General features: G+C 51.9%; 1 protein-coding gene across 9 annotated transcripts in view; it reads left to right on the top strand.

The window, feature by feature from the left end:
- EML2 (echinoderm microtubule associated protein like 2) overlaps positions 1-19,471 on the top strand; it is a 38,457-nt gene extending 18,986 nt beyond the window's left edge. For 8 of the 9 annotated variants that reach the window (XM_025368232.1, XM_025368231.1, XM_025368233.1 and 5 more), the window contains 11 exons: positions 1,089-1,188; positions 6,507-6,661; positions 6,812-6,937; positions 8,943-9,074; positions 10,446-10,513; positions 11,276-11,364; positions 11,571-11,668; positions 12,224-12,311; positions 13,710-13,805; positions 14,741-14,871; positions 19,089-19,471. In XM_025368232.1, coding sequence (XP_025224017.1) covers positions 1,089-1,188; positions 6,507-6,661; positions 6,812-6,937; positions 8,943-9,074; positions 10,446-10,513; positions 11,276-11,364; positions 11,571-11,668; positions 12,224-12,311; positions 13,710-13,805; positions 14,741-14,871; positions 19,089-19,214 — 1,209 coding nt within the window. In that variant the 3' untranslated portion in view covers positions 19,215-19,471. The remainder of the gene's footprint in view (positions 1-1,088; positions 1,189-6,506; positions 6,662-6,811; positions 6,938-8,942; positions 9,075-10,445; positions 10,514-11,275; positions 11,365-11,570; positions 11,669-12,223; positions 12,312-13,709; positions 13,806-14,740; positions 14,872-19,088) is intronic. The other variant, XR_003116911.1, reaches the window with a different exon arrangement.
- The last annotated feature ends 3,119 nt before the right edge of the window (positions 19,472-22,590 follow it).

Raw genomic sequence — 22,590 nt, 5'->3', positions numbered from 1 at the left:
ACAAACAAACAAACAAACAAACAAAAAAAACTGGGGTGCTGCTGTTGTCAGTATGAGGGATAATCAGAGAACTCGGAGGCTGCCTGGCTGAGAGAGCCACAAGCTGAGGCAGACAAACTGAGTGGGAAGCAGAGGGTGGGAAGACACAGGGCTTCCTCCCATAGGGCTCATTGCCTTTGGTGAGAGATGGGGCTTCCACCCCAAAAAGGGAAGCCCAGAGAACACTGGGCATGGGGATGAAACAGAGACACTGAGAAGGTGGAGTGAGGCAGGGAAGGGGACGTAGAGAGACAGACTGAAGATGAGGAGGGAGGAGGAGAGATAGGACGAATGAGGTGCCAACAGGAGTGGAGAAGTCAGGGGGACCAGGCCGGGCGCGGTGACTCACGCCTGTAATCCCAGCACTTTGGGAGGTGGAGGCAGGTGGATCACGAAGTCAGGAGTTTGAGACCAGCCTGGTCAACGTGGTGAAACCCCATCTCTACTAAAAAAAGTACAAAAATTAGCCGGGTGTGGTGGCGTGCGCCTGTAATCCCAGCTACTTGGGAGGCTGCGGCAGGAGAATCGCTTGAACCCAGGAGGCGGAGGTTGCAGTGAGCCGAGATTGTGCCACTGCACTCCAGCCTGGTGACAGAGTGAGACTCCATCTCAAAAACAAAAACAAAAACTAAACAAAATTAGCCAGCCGTGATGGTGCAGGCCTGTAATCCCAGCTACTTGGGAGGCTGAAGCAGGAGAATCGTTTGAACCCAGGAGGTGGAGGTTGCTGTGAGCTGATATGTACCACTGCACTCCAGCCTGGATGACAGGTGAGACTATGTCTCAAAAGAAAGAGTCAGGGGGACCAGAGAGAGGGCAGGAAGTGGGCCCAGGGGTAGGAAAGCGAGACAGTTGTGGTCAGAACCTCTAGGCCACCGGAGCACTGCAGGCGGGATGGAGGCAGGTGGGAGAACTGATGTTCCACGAAGAGCCTTACACCCAAATGCATACAGGGGATTCCCTGGCCCCGGTCCTGGGTGACAGATGACCTCTGGGAGGCTACCTGCTTCAGTGACGCTCTGAAACCTTCCTTTCCTCCCCCACCTTAGAAACATGAGAAACCGAAGTATGTGCTGTGTGTGACCTTTTTGGAAGGTGGCGACGTGGTCACGGGGGACTCTGGGGGGAACCTCTATGTTTGGGGCAAAGGTCAGTGTCACCCTATTTGTTTGGTCCCCAATCCAGTCTTCCCAAACACTCCTGGCTCTGCCTCCCTTCGTCGAATGCTGCTTGTGTGGAATGAGTGTAAACGGATGTCCAATTCCAACACCCCGTCAAGGCTCAGCTCAAATATCCTCATCTCCAGGAAATCTTTGACTCCCCTCTGCCTTGACCTCTGGAAATCCCCTGTTAGGGATCAAGTCCAGATTATCAATGAATGGGTTAGTTCAGTTGTGGTTAGATGATGAATGGATGGATGGGCGGATGGAAGGAAGGACGGATGGGCAGATGAATGGACATGCTTTGTCCCAGAGTGTGGATCAATGAATGAGTGAACGAAGGAATGAATGAAGGTGTGATCCTAGGAAATGGATGGAAGAATAAGTAAATGAATGTGTCATCCTCCTTAAAGGAAGAGTGACTAGGTAAAGGAACAAATGAGTGGGTTGTTACCACTAATGGCTAGCTATGTTAGTGAATAGGTTTTGTTTTAGGCAGTGGATCTATACAGCAATGAATGAATGAGTGAATGAGTGAGTGAATGAATGGATGGTTGTTTCAGCCAATGGATTAATGTGTTATGAAGAACAGATTGTTCTAAGAAGTTAATCAATGATTGGATGAATAAATGACTTGATTGTCTTAGCCAATGGTTGAGTGAAGAAATGCTTGTTCCAACCAATGGATGACTTTATTAATGAACTAATGGGTTGAGGCTGGGAGAGTGGCTCATGCCTGTAATGCTAGTACTTTGGGAGGCCGAGGCAGGAAGATTGCTTGAGCCCAGGAGTTCTAGACCAGCCTAGGCAACATAGTGAGACCCCATATCTACAAAAAATTAAAAAATAATAATAACATGCTGGGCGCAGTGGCTCATGCCTGTAATCCCAGCATTTTGGGAGGCCAAGGCAGGTGGATCATCTGAGGTCAGGAGTTCGAGACCAGCCTGGCCAACATGGTGAAACCCTGTTGGCCGGGCGCGGTGGCTCAAGCCTGTAATCTCAGCACTTTGGGAGGCCGAGATGGGCGGATCGCGAGGTCAGGAGATCGAGACCATCCTGGCTAACACAGTGAAACCCCTCTCTACTAAAAAATACAAAAAAGTAGCCGGGTGAGGTGGCGGGCGCCTGTAGTCCCAGCTACTCAGGAGGCTGAGGCAGGAGAATGGCATAAACCCGGGAGGCAGAGCTTGCAGTGAGCTGAGATCCGGCCACTGCACTCCAGCCTGGGCGACAGAGCAAGACTCCGTCTCAAAAAAAAAAAAAAAAAAAGAAAGAAACCCTGTCTCTACTGAAAATACAAAAGAATTACCCAGGTGTGGTGGCGTGTGCCTATAATCCCAGCTAGTTGGGAGGCTGAGGCGTGAGAATTGCTTGGACCTGGGAAGTGGAGGTTGTAGTGAGCTGAGATTGCACCACTGCACTCCAGCCTGGGTTACAGAGCAAGACTCTGTTTAAAAAAAAAAAAAATTAGCTGGACATGGTGGTGGGTGCCTGTAATCCTAGCTACACGGGGGTGAGGGGGGGGTTGAAGTAGGAGAATCGCTTGAACCCTGGAGGCAGAGGCTGCAGTGAGCTGAGACAGTGCCACTGCACTCCAGCCTGGGCAACAGGGCAAGACTCCGTCTCAAAAAATAAAAAAGAGAGCCCCGCTCACCTGGAGGAAGTGAAACCACATTTGAGTCTTGAAGGATGGGAATTAAAGAGAATTATTGTTTCTTCCTCTCCTCTCTCAGTCTCCTTCCTGACCTCACAGCCTTCAGCCTCGCCACCTCCGATTAGGTTTGTTCCCAGAAGCAAATGTAAATCTGACCCAATCCCTCTCCTTCCATTGCTCCCAGGTTCCCTTATGACAAGTCCATGCTCCTCACTGAGGCCTCCAGGACTCTGCCCGATCTGGCCCTGCCGTCTCCTGCCTTGACATACATGCCCTTATATGTTACACTTAATCACACCAAATCTCTATTAGTTCCCTCAGTTATCCATGTTCTCGCCTACTCTCTGCTTTTTGCAACAGAAACTTGTTCCTTCCACTTGGAACATTTTCCCGTCCTCTCTTGTCCCAGCTGACTCCTACCCTACCTCCAGATCCTTGCTCAGCTATCTCCTCCTCCAGGAAGCCCTCCCTGACTCACCTGGCTGGGTGGAGCCCTCTATGGGATCTCAGTCTCCCTCCTCTATGGGATCTCAGTCTCCTGGGTGTGCACCTGAGTCTTCTGGGCCTGAACACCTGGGGTTGGCGCTGACTTACAGTGAGCCTTGCAAGGGTAGGGTGTGTGGTTGCCTTGGTCACCACTGTGTCCCCATATGAACCTGGGCCCAAAGCAAATACTGGTTAACGAATTATTGATTGAATGGGTTAATGGATGAAAGAATGGATAGGCAGATTGCCAGATGGGTAGATAGAGGGGTGAATGGGTAGATAGATGGGAAAATAGAAAATGGATGGATGTTTGTTTTTGTGTTTTTTTGTTTGTTTGTTTGTTTTTGTTGTGTGTGTTTGCTTGTTTTTGAGATGGAGTCTTACTCTGTTGTGCAGGCTGGAATGCAGTGGCGCGATCTCGGCTCACTGTAATCTCCGCCTCCTGGATTCAAGCGATTCTCCTGCCTTGGCCTCCCGAGTAGCTGGGACTACAGGCGCTCGCCACCACACCCAACTAATTTTTGTATTTTTAGTAGAGACAGGATTTCACCGTGTTGCTCAGGCTGGTCTTGAACTCCTGACCTCAAGTGATCCACCCGCCTCGGCCTCCCAAAGTTCTGGGCTTACAGGCGTGAGCCACCGCGCCTTGCCTAAAATGGGTAGATAGAAGGACACATTAACTGGTGAATGGTAGTTGACTGAAAGAGAGGATGGGCTGGTTGAGGTGGCTAGCGCCTATAATCCTAGCGCTTTGAGGGGCTGAGGCAGGAGGACTGGTTGAGCCCAGGAGTTTGAGACCAGCCAGGGCAACATAGTGAGACCTCATCTTTACTTTTAAAAGTTTTTAGGCCAGGCACGGTGGCTCACACCTGTAATCCTAGCACTTCGGGAAGCCGAAGCAGGCAGATCACATGAGGTCAGAAGTTCAAGACCAGCCCGGCCAACATAGCAAAACCCCATCTCTACTAAAAATACAAAAATTCGCCTGGCATGGTGGCAAGCACCTGTAATCCCAGCTAGTCAGGAGGCTGAGGTGGGAGAATCGCTTGAACCCAGGAGGCGGAGGTTGCAGTGAGCAGAGATGGCACCATTGCACTCCAGCCTAGGGGACAGAGTGAGACTCCATCTCAAACAAAAACAAAATTTTTTTAATAAAGAATTTTTTTTTTTTTTTTAAGACAGGGTCTCACTCTAGCGCCCAGGCTGGAGTGCAGTGGTGCCATCACAGCTCACTGCAACCTCTGCCTCCCAGTCTCAAGTGATCCTCCTGCCTCCCAAGTACCTGGGACTACAGGTGCCCACCACCAGGCCCAGGTAATTTTTGTATTTGTTATAGAGATGAGGTTTCGCTATGTGGTCCAGGCTGGCCTCGAACCCTTGAGCTCAAGCGATCCACCCGCCTCAGCCTGCCCTCTCTCTTTTTTTTTTCCTTTTTGAGACGGAGTCTCGCTCTGTGCCCAGGCTGGAGTACAGTGGCATCATCTCGGCTCACTGCAAGCTCCGCCTCCTGGGTTCATGCCATTCTCCTGCCTCAGCCTCCCAAGTAGCTGGGACTACAGGCACCTGCCACCACACTCAGCTAATTTTTTGTATTTTTAGTGGAGACGGGGTTTCACCATGTTAGCCAGGATGGTCTCAATCTCCTGACCTCGTGATCTGCCCGCCTCTGCCTCCCAAAGTGCTGCGATTACCGGCATCAGTCACCGCGCTCAGCCAGCCTGCCCTCTCTTTTTAAAAAATTGTCTTGGCCGGGCGCGGTGGCTCAAGCCTGTAATCCCAGCACTTTGGGAGGCCGAGGCGGGTGGATCACGAGGTCAGGAGATCGAGACTATCCTGGCTAACATGGTGAAACCCCGTCTCTACTAAAAATACAAAAAACTAGCCGGGCGTGGTGGCGGGCGCCTGTAGTCTCAGCTACTTGGGAGGCTGAGGCGGGAGAATGGTGTGAACCCGGGAGGCGGAGCTTGCAGTGAGCCGAGATCACGCCACTGCATTCCAGCCTGGGAGCACAGCGAGACTCCGTCTCAAAAAAAAAAAAAAAAAAAAAAAATTGTCTTTATTAGGTTGGGTGCCATGGTTCGTGCCTGTAATCTTGGCACTTTGGGAGGCCAAAGCGGGCAGATCACTTGAGTCGAAGAGTTTGAGACCAGCCTGGCCAACAGAGTGAAACTCTGTCTCTACTAAAAATATAAAAATTAGCTGGGTGTGGTGGCACATGCCTGTAATCCCAGCTACTCCAGAGGCTGAGACATGAGAATCACTTAAACCCAGGAGGCAGAGGTTGCAGTGAGCCAAGATTGTGCCACTGCACTCCAGCCTGGTCAACAGAGCAAGACTTTGTCTCAAAAAACAAAACAAAAAACAAGAGAGGGCAAATGATTGGATGAGAGGTAGGTTGATGGATAGATGGCAGGGTGGCTGACTGGATGGATCAGTAGAGAGATGGGTGGATGAATGGGTAGGGTGATGGATGGATAGTCTGGTGGATGAATGGGTGATGAATGGATGAGTGGATAGTGTTCATCTAACAGACCAGTAGATAAGTGAGTGGATGGATGGATGGGTGGGTGTATGGGCCAAAGGGTGGATGGATGGATGGGTAGATGTTAGTTCAGATGGTTTAATGAATGGATGATATGGTATTGTATTTGAGTGGGTATGTGGCAGGTGCTTGGGTGGTTGGGTGGGTGGTAGAGCAGAGAGAAAGGTGGAAAGGTGGGGCCGGGCATGGTGGCTCATGCCTGTAATCCCAGCACTTAGGGAGGCCGAGGAGGGTGGATCATTTGAGGTCAGGAGTTTGAGACCAGCCTGGCCAACATGGTGAAACCCGTCTCTACTAGAAACTCAAAAAATTAGCCAGGTGTGGTCGTGGGCACCTGTAATCCCAGCTACTTGGGAGGCTGAGGCAGGAGAGTCACTTGAACCTGGGAGGCAGAGGTTGAAGTGGTCCGAGGTAGCACCACTGCACTCCAGCCTGGGCGACAGAGAGACTCTGTCCCAAAAAAAAAAAAAAAAAAAAAAAAAAAAAAAGGAAAAGAAAAGAAAAAGAAAGGTGGAAAGGTGAGTGAGAACGTATGGACATAGGCTTGAGAGTTCAAGATGCTTTCAGGGGTCAGCACAGGGGTTGCTTCTCCCTGTTGACCCTGCCCCTGGCCACCCTGCAGGTGGGAACCGTATCACACAGGCGGTGCTGGGCGCCCATGACGGTGGCGTGTTTGGGCTCTGCGCCCTGCGGGACGGGACGCTGGTGTCCGGAGGGGGCCGTGATCGGCGGGTGGTCCTCTGGGGTTCTGACTACAGCAAGCTGCAGGAAGTGGAGGTGAGGAGGGGCAGTGGGCTCAGATGGGGGTGGAGAGACCCCCCTATCTCACCAGGGCTGCCAACACCAGACCCTCCTCCCCACAGCATGTCACCCCACGCCCACCCCTGTGTGCATCCTACTCATCTTCCCTCTTATCTGCCCACCCAGGTCCCTGAGGACTTTGGCCCTGTACGCACTGTGGCAGAGGGCCACAGAGACACACTGTACGTGGGGACCACCCGCAATTCCATCCTGCACGGCTCCGTGCACACGGGCTTCTCGCTGCTGGTCCAGGTGCGCCTCCCTCCACTTCACCCCTCCCCTCTTCCCAACTCTTCCGCTTGTCTTCCCTGCATTATCCACTTCCCCTCTCCACTCCTAGTTCTCCTCACCTCCCTGCTGTGTCCCTTCTCTGACCTGGCCCTGACCCAGGACCCCTTCCCAGGATCCAGCAACCAAGAGTTTAACTCCAAGCACAGCAGAGGGGCCCCAGGCCCCTGCTCCAACTGTGCTGCCTCCTGCCACTCTGATTGGGGGTGGCATCCTTTAGGTTGGTGAGTGTCCCTACAGGTTGTCCCATGGCTGCAGACACCCTGGCCACACACCTCTCGGTCTCCAGCTCCACAGACTGGGGAAGGCTCTGCTGGAGTCTGCTTGCATTTCTTCTCGAAGCTCAAATGCCTGCTCCTCCCTTCCTGGCCTCCTCCCTCCCTCCCTTGTCCCTGACCCAGTTAAATAACTCACCTACCGGGAAGCACTCTATTTATACTTTTTTTTTTTTTTTTTTAATTTTTGAGACAGAGTCTTACTCTGTCACTCAGGCTGGAGCGCAGTGGTACAATCTTGGCACATTGCAACCTCTGCCTCCAAGGTTCAAGCGCTTCTCCTGCCTTAACCTCCCGAGTAGCTGGAATGACAGGCATGTACCACCACACCCAGCTAATTTTTGTATTAGAAACAGGTTTTCGCCATGTTGGTCAGGCTGGTCTCAGACGCCTGACCTCAGGTGATCCACCCACCTCAGCCTCCCAAAGAGCTGGGATGACAGGCATGAACCACTGCGCCCAGCCCATACTATTATATTGGCTATAATAATTATTAATTGTAATATTACTATTACTTTGGAACACCGAGGCAGGCAGATCACTTGACATCAGAAGTCGAGACCAGCCTGGGCAACATGGTGAAACACCATCTGTACTAAAAATACAAAACATTAGCTGGGCATGGTGGCGTGTGCCTGTAATCCCAGTTACTCAAGAGGCTGAGGCAGAAGAATTGCTTGAACCTGGGAGGTGGAGGTTGCAATGAGCTGAGATCCTACCACTGCACTCCAGTCTGGGTAACAGAGTGAGATCCCGTCTCAAAAAAAAACTTGTTATAAATAATAATAGTTAGACATTTCCATTTTGTGACCACATTCTCTGAATTATCCTTATGTTTAACATTTTATTTATTTATTATATCACACAGCCTGGAATGTAGTGGTGCCATTTTGGCTCACTGCAACCTCCATCTCCGGCGCTCAAGGGATCCTCCTGCCTCAGCTTCCCAAGTAGCTGGGACTACAGGTGTGCACCATCACACCTGACAAATTTTTGTATTTTATGTAGAGATGGGGTTTTGCCATGTTGCCCAGGCTGGTCTCGAACTCCTGAGCTCAAACAATCTTCCTGCCTCAGCCTCCCAGAGTGCTGGGATTACCGGCCTGAGCCACCGCACCCGGCCAGCATTTTCCATCCACGATTTGAGTGAGCACAAGAATGCTATGAGGCACCCACACCAACTGGCTCCATTTTACAGACGATCAAGCTGAGGTTCCAAGGAGATGTCACCTGCCTAGGTGACTGCCCTCGGTCAGTAATAGAAGGCCGAGGGTCAGAGCCAGCAGGTGTAGTGCCCTCCATGAGGTCCCTCAGACTTCTGGGCTCTGTCTGGCTGCAGGCAGACTCCACGAGGGCCTTCCCAGATCCTTGGAGCTGGAGACCTGGGAGGCGTGTGGCCAGAGTGCAGCCTGTTTGACCCCTGAGATCAAGCTCTGAGCCACCATGCCCTCCTGCCTCCCATTGTGCAAAGAAGAAAGCAGAGGTCCCTGGAGAAGGGGCAGGGTTTGCCTTGAGTCACACACTAGAACTTGGGTTCAGATGCCCAATCGAGGCCCCCTTCAGACACACCGGGAAAGGTCTTCCCTGGGTCCCGCTGGGGCAGGGTGAGTTATCCAGCACTTGTCTGGCATTAGGGTTGGGTGGGAAAAGGCCAGGGCTGCTGTCTCCATCCTGCTGTCCTCCTTTTCCACCAGGGCCATGTGGAAGAGCTGTGGGGCCTGGCCACACACCCCAGTCAGGCCCAGTTTGTGACCTGCGGGCAGGATAAGCTGGTGCATCTGTGGAGCTCAGAGTCCCACCAGCCCCTGTGGAGCAGGATCATTGAGGTGAGGGGCCCGGGGACTGGAAACGCACCGTTCTAACAGAACTACCTTTCTCCATGTGTCAGAGCTCAGCACATTAGACTGAAACCAAACAAGGTCTTTTTTTTTTTTTTTTTCCCCTCTTTGAGATGGAGTCTCATTCTGTCACCCAGGCTGGAGGGCAATGGCATGATTTCGGCTCACTGCAACCTCCGCCTCCCGGGTTCAAGCGATTCTTCTGCCTCAGCCTCCCACTCGAGTAGCTGGGATTCCAGGCACACACCACCACGCCCAGCTAATTTTTGTATTTTTAGTAGAGACAGGGTTTCACCATGTTGGTGAGGCTGGTCTCGAACTGACCTCATGATCCGCCCACCTTGGCCTCCCAAAGTGCTGGGATTACAGACATGAGCCACCAAGCCTGGCCCAAACAAGGTCTTTTTAAGCAGGGTGGGGGTTTTGTCCAGGGAACTGGGTGCTTAGAAGCTCTCTCAGAAGGGGTGGAGGAGTAGGTTCCTGACTGGAAGGGAGCCCAGGACGACACAGAACCATCCTGTCGGGAGCTGCCATGAGGAGCGGGGAGTCAGGAGCCGCTGAGTTCAAGGAAGGTGTGACTGCTGCAACAGTCAAGTGTAGAGCTACACTGTCCCATAGGGTAACCACTGGCCACACATGGCTATTCACAATTAATTAAAATGTAAAGAGAATAAAAATTTCAGCTGGGTGTGGTGGCTCACACCTGTAATCCCAGCACTTTAGGAGGCCAAGGCAGGTAGATTGTGTGAATCCAGGAGTTTGAGACCAACCTGGGCAACATGGCAAAACCCCATCTCTACAAAAAACAAAACAAAACAAAAATCAGCTGGGCGTGGTGGTGGGTGCCTGTAATGTCAGCTACTTGGGAAACTGAGGCAGGAGAATTGCTTGAACTTGGGAGGCAGAGGTTGTAGTGAGCTGAGACCGTGCCACTGCACTCCAGCCTGGGCGACAGAGCAAAACTCCATCTCAAAAAAATAAATAAAAATTAAAAGAATTAAAAATAACAGTAAAAAGAGTCTTAAAATTCTGGATGCCCTTTGTCCCAGCATTCCCACATCTAGGAAATTATCTAAAGAAGTTGTCTTGGATGAATAAAGCTGTGGGAATTTAGAAGAGGAGTAAGGAAGGATCCCGGGACAGCGGTGACAGGAGGAATGTCTTCTGTTCAGGCTAACATGTTACAGGAATGGAAAGAGGAATGGCTGCCATGGTGTCTGGGGTGGTGGTGTCCCAAAGGGCAGCAGAGGGAGGGGAGAGCCCTCATCCCAAGATTAGACTTGGCCCTGAGGCAGGAGAATGGCCAGATGGACATGGGGCCCCAGCTCTGAGCCCTGCCTCTTCTCTCTCCCTTTTCAGGACCCTGCCCGCTCAGCCGGCTTCCACCCCAGTGGCTCTGTCCTGGCTGTGGGTACAGTGACTGGCAGGTAAAGCTGAGGAGGGCATTTCGGGAGGGCTTCTCTGCTCCCTGGGTAACTGGCCCTTCTTCCCTCTCTCCTACTTGCCCAAATCCCACTATTTAGCAAGCCCCGATCCCTCAATATTCCTCTGGCTCACTGCAGCCTCCGCCTCCCAGGTTCAAGTGATTCTCCTGCCTCAGCTTCCCGAGTAGCTGGGATTACAGGTGGCCACCACTATGCCTGGCTAATTTTTTTGATTTTTAATAGGGATGGGGTTTTACCATGTTGGCCAGGCTGGTCTTGAACTCCTGACCTCAAGTGATCCGCCTGCCTCAGCCTCCCAAAGTGCTGGGATTACAGGCATGAGCCACCGCACCTGGCCTTGTTTTGTTTGGGATAGAGTCTTGCTCTGTTGCCCAGGCTGGAGTCCTGTGGCATGATCCCAGCTCACTCCAACCTCTGCCTCCCAGGTTCAAGCAATTCTCGTGCCTCAGCCCCCCCGAGTAGCTGGGATTACAGGCACATGCGCCACCACGCCCGGCTAATTTTTGTATTTTTAGTAGAGGCGGGGTTTCGCTATGTTGGCCAGGCTGATTTTGAACTCTTGACCTCAAGTGATCCACCCACCTCGGCCTCCCAAAGTGCTGGGATTATAGGCCTGAGCCACCGTGCCCAGCCCAGATCTTTTCTGGGGTCCTTCTGATCCCTCCCTCAGACCCCACAAATTGCCGCCCCTCTCTGTCAGATCATCTCACCCCTCCTCCCCCCCACCACGCCCTCTCCTTCAAGATGGCTGCTGCTGGACACGGAGACCCATGACCTGGTGGCTATCCACACAGACGGCAATGAACAGATCTCAGTGGTCAAATTCTCCCCAGGTAAGCGGCAGGCCTGGGACACCCAAGCGGCAGGGCCAGGGGACAGAGGCTCAGAGTTCTTGGCAGGGGGAGGGGTGGAGCCTTCGAAGGGAGGCCTATGAGGGACGCAGTGGGGATGGAGCTGGGGACTGTTGAGGGGGCTGAGTCTGGGCAAGGAGGGGGCGGAGCCTGGGTGCCTCCTCATAGCCCCCCTCCCCCTCCCCCAGACGGGGCGTACCTGGCCGTGGGCTCCCACGACAACTTGGTGTACGTGTACACGGTGGACCAGGGCGGCCGCAAGGTCAGCCGCCTGGGCAAGTGCTCGGTGAGTGGGCAGTGGCCCCCAGCCCGCGCCGCCACCCCGCCCAGGGGGTGCAGAATTAACCAATTTTCTACCTCAAGGGAGCGCAGCTTTCAACACTCAACTGACTGTGCCCTGATCAGAGCAAGGAGTCTTGGCCCCGCCCACACATTCACCACCTCGTGTGTTCTAAGCCCGCCCCTTTGTGTAGCCCCGCCCCCACGTGCTAAGCTCACCATCTGTGTAGCCCCGCCCCTCACGTTCCGAGACCGCCCCTCTGTGTAGCCCCGCCCCTCACATTCAAAGCCAGCTCCTCCGTGTCCAGCTCTGCCCACCTGTTCTAAACTCCCATTGTGTTCTAAGTGCTTTTTGTCTAGCCCTGCCCATCACAGTCTGGCCCCGCCCACAGTAGTCTGGCCCTGCCCCCACACTCCAAAGGCCTGTGTATCCTTCCTTTAGTCCCATTGTGTTCTTGCCCTACCTCTGTATTTGACCTTCCACTTTCCTGATTTAATCCTGTCCCCCTCTCCTTGGTTCCGCCCTCTGCAGCTCTAACACCATCCCTTCCCTCCCCCGCAGGGCCATTCCAGTTTTATCACCCACCTGGATTGGGCCCAGGACAGCAGCTGCTTTGTCACCAACTCCGGGGACTATGAGATTCTGTACTGTGAGTTCTCCGGGACCCAGAGACATTTCTTCCTCCGTCTCATTTGCAGACTTCCCTGAGTTCTGGGACAGGAGGCAGGGGCTTCAGGTCTCGCTCCCTTAGCATTCAAGGCTGGTTCTGATTTGGAATTCAGGGACTGCTGGCTTATTTTCCCCCTGGTGTACCCCACTTTTAGTCAGTTCCTCCCCTTTCTGGTTGGATGAGTAGGATGCAGGGATGCAGGTTTCTTTTTTACATTTTTAAATTTTTAATTTTTATTTATTATTATTATTGTTATATATTCTTTGAGACGGAGTCTTGCTCTGTCCCCCAGGCTGGAATGCAGTGGTGCGATCTTGGCTCACTGCAAGCTCCGCCTCCCGGGTTCAAGTGATTCTCCTGCTTCAGCCTCCCGAGTAGCTGAGATTATAGGCGCCTGCCACCACACCCGTCTAATTTTTTAATATTTTTAGTAGAGACGGGGTTTCACCGTGTTAGCCAGGATGGTGTCAATCTCCTGACCTCGTGATCCGCCCGCTCGGCCTCCAAAGTGCTGGAATTACAGGTGTGAGCCACCGCGCCCAGCTGTTTAATTTTTATTTTTTGAGATGGAGTCTCACTGTGTTACCCAGGCTGGAGGGCAGTGGCACGATTTTGGCTCACTGCAACCTCCACCTCCTGGGTTCAAGCCATTCTCCTGCCTCAGCATCCCAAGTAGCCGGGATTACAGGAGCACACCACCATGCCCAGCTAATATTTCTGTTTGTATTTTTTTTTGAAATGGAGTTTCCCTCTTGTCTCCCAGGCTGGAATGCAGTGGTGTGATCTTGGCTCACTGCAGCCTCCACCTCCCAGGTTCAAGTGATTCTCCTGCCTCAGCCTCCTGAGTAGCTGGGATTACAGGTGTCTGCCACCACGCCCATCTATTTTTTTTTTTTTTTGTATTTTTAGTAGAGATGGGGTTTCGCCATGTTGGCCAGGATGATCTTAAACCCTGACCTCAGGTGATCCGCCTGCCTCGGCTTCCCAGAGTGCTGGGATTACAGGCATGAGCCACCACGCCCGGCCTAATTTTTGTATTTTTAGTAGAGATGGGGTTTCCGCATCTTGGCCAGGCTGGTCTCGAACTCCTGACCTCAGGTGATCCAACCTGACGCGGTGGCTCATGCCGCCTCCTGGGATTACAGACATGAGCCACCACGCCCTTCCAGATGCAGGTTTCAAAGCAGATGCTCCCGCTTATGCAGCTGGCTGTGAAGACCCAGCATGCAGCCTTCTCAGCCAGTCCTGACAGGTGGAATGAGCCCTGGGACCTTAGCCTCCTCTGTCTTGGACCTCAGCTCCCATTGTCTAAGAAAGGGACGGGTTTACTGCGTAGTTCTTCCAACTCTGAATGTCTCCTCCCATTTTCTGCCCCAGGGGACCCGGCTACCTGTAAGCAGATCACCAGTGCAGATGCTGTGAGGGACATGGAATGGGCCACAGCTACTTGTGTCCTGGGGTTTGGGGTGTTTGGTGAGTTCTGGAATGAGAGAGGTCTCAACGAGGACAGGAGTTCTGAGAGACATCCCTGCTGGTGGTTTCCAGAGTCTTACTGTTTACCTCCAGTGTAGGAAGCTCACTCCTTTACTGCATGTGGGCTGTGTTTGTGTAAGAGGAAAGGGTAGGGTGAGATGACTGATTAGAGCTGTAATAAAATGAAACCAAATGGGCGTGGTGACTGGCCAGGAGAGACCACACTGCCGGTGCCCTAGCCACCCATTCATTCAGGCACGAAATCAGCGAACACGTATTCCCTGAGCAGTTGTGTGCCCGCTATGGGCTTGGCAGTGACCATGACTGAGGGCCCTGCTCTCCTGGGGCTCTCAGTCCAGTTGGGGAGGCAGACTTGTCCCCAGACAGTGATGACCCAGAGTGAGCAGGGCTGGGACAGGGAAACCCAGGGTGGGGCATCTGGCCTAGTCTTGGAGGGAATCAGGGAGGGCTTCCTGGAGGAAGAGACATCTGAGCTAGGACCTGGAGGATAAGGAGTCACTTTCCAGGGCAGTGAAGAAGGAAAGCAGTCTCTAGGCAAAGGGAATAGCACATACAAAAGCCCAGGCGTGACACAGAGCTTGGCATTCGGAGAAATGCAGGGAGGCAGGGTGGCCAAATCATTACAGAGTTTAACGGGAGCACTGATGAGGGATGAGGCTGGAGCAGTGCATGGGGCCCGCTGAGGCTTAGAACCATAGACCTTCTTCTAAGATCACCAGGGAGCCATGGAAGGGTTTTGAGCAGAGCAGGGGCAGGCTCGGATTCACATTTTAAGAAGGTCATTCTGGGTCGTATCCTTGGATAGATACAGGCTAGGTCGGAACAAATTAGGGTGGCTGGTGTGGCAGTCTGCTTCTCTTGGCAGTCCCTGGCTCCAGCTGACATCTTACAACTTACCTCCATCTTGCCCACAGGGATCTGGTCCGAGGGGGCGGATGGCACTGATATCAATGCTGTGGCCCGCTCCCATGATGGGAAGTTGCTGGCTTCAGCTGATGACTTTGGCAAAGTTCACCTGTTTAGTTACCCGTGCTGTCAGCCTCGAGTGAGTCCCTTGGGGAGATGGGGGTGGACGGGGGTAGCAAGCAGGGGTGGGGACAAGATTCAGGCAGCTCTGGTCCAACCCCACCCCTTCTCTAAGCCTCAGTTTCCCCATCTGTACAAGGAAGACAGTGGTCTTGATCCCAAGGGCCTTTCTTAATCCAAAGGTGGATGAATTTCAGAGTGTGCCATGCTGAAGACATGGTTCTCTTTTTTTTTTGAGACGGAGTCTCGCGCTGTCGCCCAGGCTGGAGTGCAGTGGTGTGATCTCGGCTCCCTGCAAGCTCCGTCTCCCGTGTTCACGCCATTCTCCTGCCTCAGCCTCCTGAGTAGCTGGGACTACAGGCGCCCGCCACCATGCCTGGCTAATTTTTTGTATTTTTAGTAGAGACAGGGTTTCACCATGGTCTCGATCTCCTGACTTCGTGATCCACCCGCCTTGGCCTCCCAAAGTGCTGGGACTACAGGCGTGAGCCACGGTGCCCAGCCGAAGACGTGGTTCTCTAAAATTCTGAGCAACTGCAATTCTGAGCTCTTTGGTTCTTTTATCCTTGTTAACTCAGTAAATATTTATTGAGCACCTACTATGTACCTGGGCACAGGATATGCAACCAGATCTTACAAGTTTTTTTTTTTTTTTTTTTTGAGACGGAGTCTCGCGCTGTCGCCCAGGCTGGAGTGCAGTGGCGCGATCTCGGCTCACTGCAAGCTCCGCCTCCCGGGTTCACGCCATTCTCCTGCCTCAGCCTCCTGAGTAGCTGGGACTACAGGCGCCCACCACCGCGCCCGGCTAATTTTTTGTATTTTTAGTAGAGACGGGGTTTCACTGTGGTCTCGATCTCCTGACCTTGTGATCCGCCCGCCTCGGCCTCCCAAAGTGCTGGGATTACAGGCGTGAGCCACCGCGCCCGGCAGATCTTACAAGTTTTTAAGGGAGGCCAAGGTCAGGTGCAGTGGCTCACACCTGTAATCGCAACATTTTGCAAGACTGAGGCAGGAGGATCGCTTGAGGCCAGGAGTTCAAGACCAGCCTGGGCAACAAAGTGAGACCCCATCTCTACAAAACACACAAAATTAGCTGGGCATGGTGGTGCACACCTGTAGTCCCAGCTACAAGAAAGTCTGAGGTGGGAGGATTGCTAGCCCAGGAGGTTGAGGCTGCAGTGAGCCATGATTGCACCACTGTACTCTAGCCTGGGCGACAGAGCAAGACTTTGTCTCAAAACAAAGACGAAAACAAACAAACAAAAAAGCTGGACGTTACTTTTACCATTCTCTGGTTCTAACAGAAGAGGGGTTGTTTCAGCATTTTCCTAGGAAATTTTCATGCATAAAAGCAGAAAGACTAGTACAGTGACCCCTCCTGTACTTGTTACCCATGTTCAACTATTACCAGATTTGGTATATTTATTTCATTTGTTTCTTCCTTCTCCTTTCTCTTCTTTTTTTATTTTTGAGACAGGGTCTCACTCTGTTGCCTAGGCTGGAGTGCAGTGGCATGGCACAATCTCGGCTCACTGCACCTTGACCTCCTGGACTCAAGCGGTCCTCCCACCTCAGCCTTCTGAGTAGTTAGGATTACAGGCGTGCATGACCACACCTGGCCAACTTTTGTATTTTTGATAGAGATAATGTCCCTGTTGCCCAGGCTGGTCTTGATCTCCTGGACTTGAGCAATCCTCCCCACCTTAGTTTCCCAAAGTGCTGGGATTACAGGCATGAGCCACAGCACCTGTCCTGGTCTATAGTTTTAAGAAACTGCATATGTAGCCGGGTGTGGTGGCTCATGCCTATAATCCCAGCATTTTGGGATGCCAAGGTGATGGACCACCTGAGGTCAGGATTTTGAGACCAGCCTGACCAACATGGTGAAACCCCGTCTCTACTAAAAATACAATAATTAGCTGGGCGTGGTGGCAGGTGCCTGTAATCCCAGCTACTCAGGAGGCTGAGGCAGGAGAATCGTTTGAACCTGGGAAGCGGAGGTTGCGGTGAGCCAGGATCATGCCACTGCACTCCACTGAGCGATACCGCACTGAGTGACAGAGTGAGACTTTGTCTCAAAAAAAGAAAAAAAAAATACAAAAATTAGTCAAGCCTGGTGGTGCACGCCTGTAATCCCAGCTACTGGGGAGGGTGAGGCAGGAGAATTGCCTGGACCCGGGAGGCAGAGGCTGTAGTGAGCCAAGATCATGCCACTTTACTCCAGCCTGAGTGACAGCAAGGCTCTGTCTTAAAAAAAAAAAAAAAAAACACCACACACACAAAAACACATAGGTTATCTTTTAGCCCTCTAAATTGAGCATTCATGTTTAAAAAAACAAGGATAATTCTGGCCGGGCATGGTGGCTCACGCCTGTAATCCCAGCACTTTGGGAGGCCGAGGCAGGCGGATCACCTGAGGTCAAGAGTTCAAGACTAGCCTGGTCAACATGGTGAAACCCCGTCTCTACTAAAAATGCAAAAAAAGGAGTCGTGGGTGGTAGTGGGCGCCTGTGATCCCAGCTACACAGGAGGCTGAGGCATGAGAAATCACTTGAACTTGGGAGGCGGAGGTTGCAGTGAGCTGAGATTGCACCACTACACTCCAACCTGGGCAAAAGAGTGAGATTCTGTCTCAAAATAATAATAATAATAAAAAGAAGAATTCTTACATATCCACAAGCCTCTGACCACTCCTACTCATTAACATTAATTTCTTCTTCTTCTTTTTTTTTTTGAGACAGAATTTTGCTCTTGTTGCCCAGGCTGGAGTGCAATGGCGCGATCTCAGCTTGCTGCAACCTCCGCCTCCTGGGTTCAAGCGATTCTCCTGCCTCAGCCTGCCAAGTAGCCGGGATTACAGGCTTGCGCCACCATGCCTGGCTAATTTTGTATTTTTTAAATAGAGACAGGGTTTCTCCATGTTGGTCAGGCTGGTCTTGAACTCCCAACCTCAGGCGATCCGCCTGTCTCGGCCTCCCAAAGTGCTGGGATTACAGGCGTGAGCCACCGCGCCCGGCAACATTAATTTCTTATATGCCTCATCCCTAGGGAGGCAAAAACAAAACATCAATTCCTAAATATGATCTCATAGCCAGTACATATTCACATTTCCCTGATGTGCCCCAGACTGGCCTTCTACGGTTGGTTTGTTTGAATCAGGGTCCAAACTGCATTTGCGTATGTCTCAAATCTCAGCATGTAGAACAGCCTTCCCCATGTGCATGCTGTTTCTTCTATTTATGCCATTAACTTGTCGAATAAACCAATTCAGTTGCCCTGCTGGGTTTTTTGTTGGTTTGTTTTTGTTTTTTTGACAGTCTCCCTCTGTCGCCCAGGCTGAAGTGCAGTGGCATGCTCTCGGCTCACTGCGACCTCCGCCGCCTGGGTTCAAGTGATTCTCATGCCTCAGCCTCCCAAATAGCTGGGGCTACAGGCATGTGCCACCACACCCAGCTAATTTTTTGTATTTTTAGTAGAGACGGGGTTTCACCACATTGGCCAGGCTGGTCTCGAACTCCTGACCTCAAGTAATCCACCTCCACCTCGGCCTCCCAAAGTGCTGGAATTACAGGCGTGAGCCACCACACGCAGCTGTTCTGTTGGTTCTTTTTTTTTTTTTTTTTTTTTTTGAGATGGAGTCTCACTCTGTCGCCAGGCTAGAGTGCAGTGTCACAATCTCAGCTCGCTGCAACCTCCGACTCCCTGGTTCAAGCGATTCTCCTGCCTCAGCCTCCAAAGTAGCTCAGATTACAGGCATGCTCCACCACGCCCAGCTAATTTTTATATTTTTAGTGGAGACGGGGTTTCATCACGTTGGCCAGGATGGTCTTGATCTCCTGACCTTGTGATCCGCCTGCCTTGGCCTCCCAAAGTGCTGGGATTACAGGCGTGAGCCACCGCACCTGGCCTCCGTTGGTTCTTCAAGAGTTTATTAGCCCTGGCAACATTGGGACACCCCATCGCTATGAAAGTAAAAAAAATTAGCCAGGTGTGGTGGCGCTTGTCTGTGATCCCAGCTACTCGGGAGACTGAGGTGGGAGGATCCCTTGAGCCCAGGAGGTCGAGGCTACATTGAAGCTGTGCTCACGCCTCAGTGACTTCACTCTAACCTAAGTGATTAAAAAAAAAAAAAAAATAGAGGAAGAGCAGAGAAGAACTGGGTCAAGACAAGAGGACCATGATGGAGTGGCATTGTCCCCACTGACCTTTCTTCACTTACTTCTTTCCTTATAACAGGCCCTCAGCCACAAGTACGGTGGACACAGCAGCCACGTGACAAATGTGGCCTTCTTGTGGGATGACAGCATGGCCCTGACCACGGGGGGCAAGGACACCAGTGTGCTACAGTGGCGGGTGGTCTGATGAGGCCAGGGAAGAGTCAGGTGTCAGGGCAGGAATTCTATTTTCGGGAGATGTCTATTGCCGAGTAGAGTAATATATACCCAGAGTATGTCTATAGCAGAGGGGTTTATGGGGCGGGAGGGTAGACTGACAGAAGTCTCTATTTATCTGGGTGGGATGAGGGAATCACATTGCTTTGGGGATCCACTGGTGTTTGGTTTGGGGTGTTTTTTAAGTTTTTTCTTTTATATCATCCAGAAATAAAGACACGTGCACTATGGTGTGTCCGGGTCTGTGTATTTGTATGGTGTGTACCTACACAGTTGTGTATGTGTATGGATGTGTGTGTGTATTAGTGTATTAGCCCGTTTTCATGCTGCTGATAAAGACATACCTGAGACTGGACGATGAAAGGCACATCTCACATGACGGCAGAGAAGAGAAGAGACTTTGTGCAGAGAAATGCCACTCTTTTTTTTTTTTTTTTTTTTTTGAGACGGAGTTTCGCTCTGTCACCCAGGCTGGAGTGCAGTAGTGCCATCTCGGCTCACTGCAAGCTCCGCCTCCCGGGTTCACGCCATTCTCCTGCCTCAGCCTCCTGAGTGGCTGGGACTATAGGTGCCCACCACCATGCCCAGCTAATTTTTTGTATTTTTAGTAGAGACGGGGTTTCACCATGTTAGCCAGGATGGTCTCGGTCTCTTGACTTCATGATCCGCCCACCTCGGCCTCCCAGAGTGCTGGGATTACAGGCATAAGCCACTGTGCCCGGCCAAAATGCCACTTTTTAAAACCATCAGATCTTGTGAGACTCATTCACTATCACAAGAACAGCATGTGAAAGACCTGCCCCAAGATTTAATTACCTCCCACCAGTTCCCTCCCACAACACCTGGGAATTCAAGATGAGATTTGGGTGGGGACCCCGCCAAACCATATCAGTGTGTTACAGTGCTTGTGATGAGGGACCGTTGTTATTTAGGTCTTCATTGGAAGCAAGCAATAGAAACCATCTTGCTCTAACTTGGATTAAAATAAAACTTTCTGGCCCGGTGCGGTGGTCCACACCTGTAATCTCAGCACTCTGGGAAGCTGAGGCAGGTGGATCACCTGAATTTAGGAGTTCCAGACCAGCCTGGCCAACATGGTGAAACCCTATCTCTATTAAAAAATACAAAACAATTATCCAGGTGTGGTGGCGGGCACTTGTAGTCCCAGCTACTCGGAGGCTGAGGCAGGAGAATTGCTTGAACCTGGGAGGCAGAGGTTGCCGTGAGCCGAGATCGCGCCACTGCACTCCAGTCTGGGTAACAGAGTGAGTAACTGAGACTCTGTCTCAAGAAAATTAAAATAACATAAAATAAAACTTTTTTTTTTTTAGATGGTGTCTTGCTCGTCTCCCAGGCTGGGGTGCAGTGCCATGATCTCGGTTCACTGCAACCTCTGCCTCTCAGGTTCAAGCGATTCTCCTGCCTCAGCCTCCTGAGTAGCTGGGAACACAGGTGCTTGCCACAACACCTGGCAAATTTTTGTATTTTTTTCTTTTTTTTTTTTTTTTTAGACGGAGTCTCACTCTGTCACCCAGGCTGGAGTGCAGTGGCGCGATCTCGGCTCTCTGCAAGGTCCGCTTCCTGGGTTCATGCCATTCTCCTGCCTCAACCTCCCAAGTAGTTGAGACTACAGGCGCCTGCCACCATGCCCAGCTAATTTTTCTTTTTGTATTTTTAGACGAGGTTTCACTGTGTTAGTCAAGATGGTCTCAATCTCCTGACCTCGTGATCTGCCCACCTCGGTCTCCCAAAATGCTGGGATTACAAGCGCAAGCCACCGTGCCCAGCCTGTATTTTTTAATAAAGAGTTTTCACCATGTTGGCCAGGTCGGTCTCGAACTGACCTCAGGTGATCTGCCTGCCTTAGCCTCCCAGAGTGCTGGGAATACAGGTATGAGCCACCATACCCAGGCTGATCCTTCACTTTTTTAAAAGCCAGCACCCTCTACAGTCACATTGTCTATGCACCAGCCATTTGAACCCTCCCTTTCTGAACTTGTCCACTGCGGAACTCCCATTCAGCCAGCAGTGACCAGACCTATGCTGGAGATAGGATACCAGCCCCAGTGAGACCCAAGCCATCACAGCCCTTAGGGCAGAAGGGACAGGGAGGGAATTTGTTACCCATCTCCAGGGACAGGCAGAGTTCCCAGAGGAGCTGTGGTTCAGAGGAGGGGGCCACGGCCACTGTGGGACTAAGGGAAGCAGTAAGGGGCCCAGGAAGTGAATGTACCCTGACCTCTCTCCACCGACCCCGTGGATGGAGTTTGCACTAGCCTTATCCTATCACCCTTAGGTCTAGAAGACAGTTTTCTGCTGCTCTTGGGTCAAAGCCTCTTCTCCTCCTTCCTTCACTCCCTACCTTTCATCCCTTCACTACCTACCTTTCATTGCCCAGGTTCTGGGAAAGTGACCCAGCGCTGCGAAAGCGGCCCTTTTATTGGGAATCCGGTTGCTCTTTCGACCCCTGGTGGCCAGACTTGGACCTACATGGAAAAATGCACCAAGAAAGTTCTGCTGGAAAAGTGCTGGTGATTCTCCACGTGACCCTCCTCCACCCCAGGGTCACTCTCAGCCTTCCTTCCCTAGCTCGGGGCCCTGGGAGAGTGTGCAAACTCTATCCGCAGGGTCGGTGGAGAGAGGTCAGGATATTTGCTTCCTGGGCCCCTCCCTGCATCCTGCACTCACAGCGGCTGTGGTTCCCCTCCTCTGAGCCGCAGCTCCTCTGGGAACTCGAGCAGTCCCTGGAGACGGTAATAGACTCCCTCCCTGTCCCTTCTGCCCTAGGCTGGCGATGGCTTCGTGCCCACTTCGGCTGGTCCCCTGGTGCCGCCCCATCCTTTGTGGCTTTCTCCACTCTGCCCATCCCTCCATAAACTGCCCATAAACGCTCCCAGTTAAACTCGGGACTGGCCACTTGCTTCCCTCCAGGACCCTGATCAAGTCTCAGCATAAATTTAGGGTAAGCCAGAGAGAGAAGGGGACCCTAAGCCCACCAATGAGCATTCAGAATTTATCTTTTTATTATTATTATTTTTTTGAGTCATTCTCACTCTGTTGCCCAGGCTGAAGTGCAATGGCACGATCTTGGCTCACTGCAACCTCCACCTCCCAGGTTCAAGTGATTCTCCTGTCTCAGCCTGCCGAGTAGCTGGGATTACAGGCATGTGCCACCATGCTGGGCTAATTTTGTATTTTTAGTAGAGATGGGGTTTCTTCATGTTGGTCAGACTAGTCTCGAACTCCTGACCTCAGGTGATCCACCTGCCTTGGCCTCCCAAAGTGTTGGGATTACAGGCATGATCCACTGCACCCAGACTATTTATTTATTTATTGAGATGGAGTCT

This window comes from Theropithecus gelada, chromosome 19 (assembly GCF_003255815.1).
Source record: "Theropithecus gelada isolate Dixy chromosome 19, Tgel_1.0, whole genome shotgun sequence".
Lineage (NCBI taxonomy): Eukaryota > Metazoa > Chordata > Mammalia > Primates > Cercopithecidae > Theropithecus > Theropithecus gelada.
The sequence above is the reverse complement of the archived record's forward strand: the minus strand, read 5'-3'. Positions and strand labels throughout refer to the sequence as shown.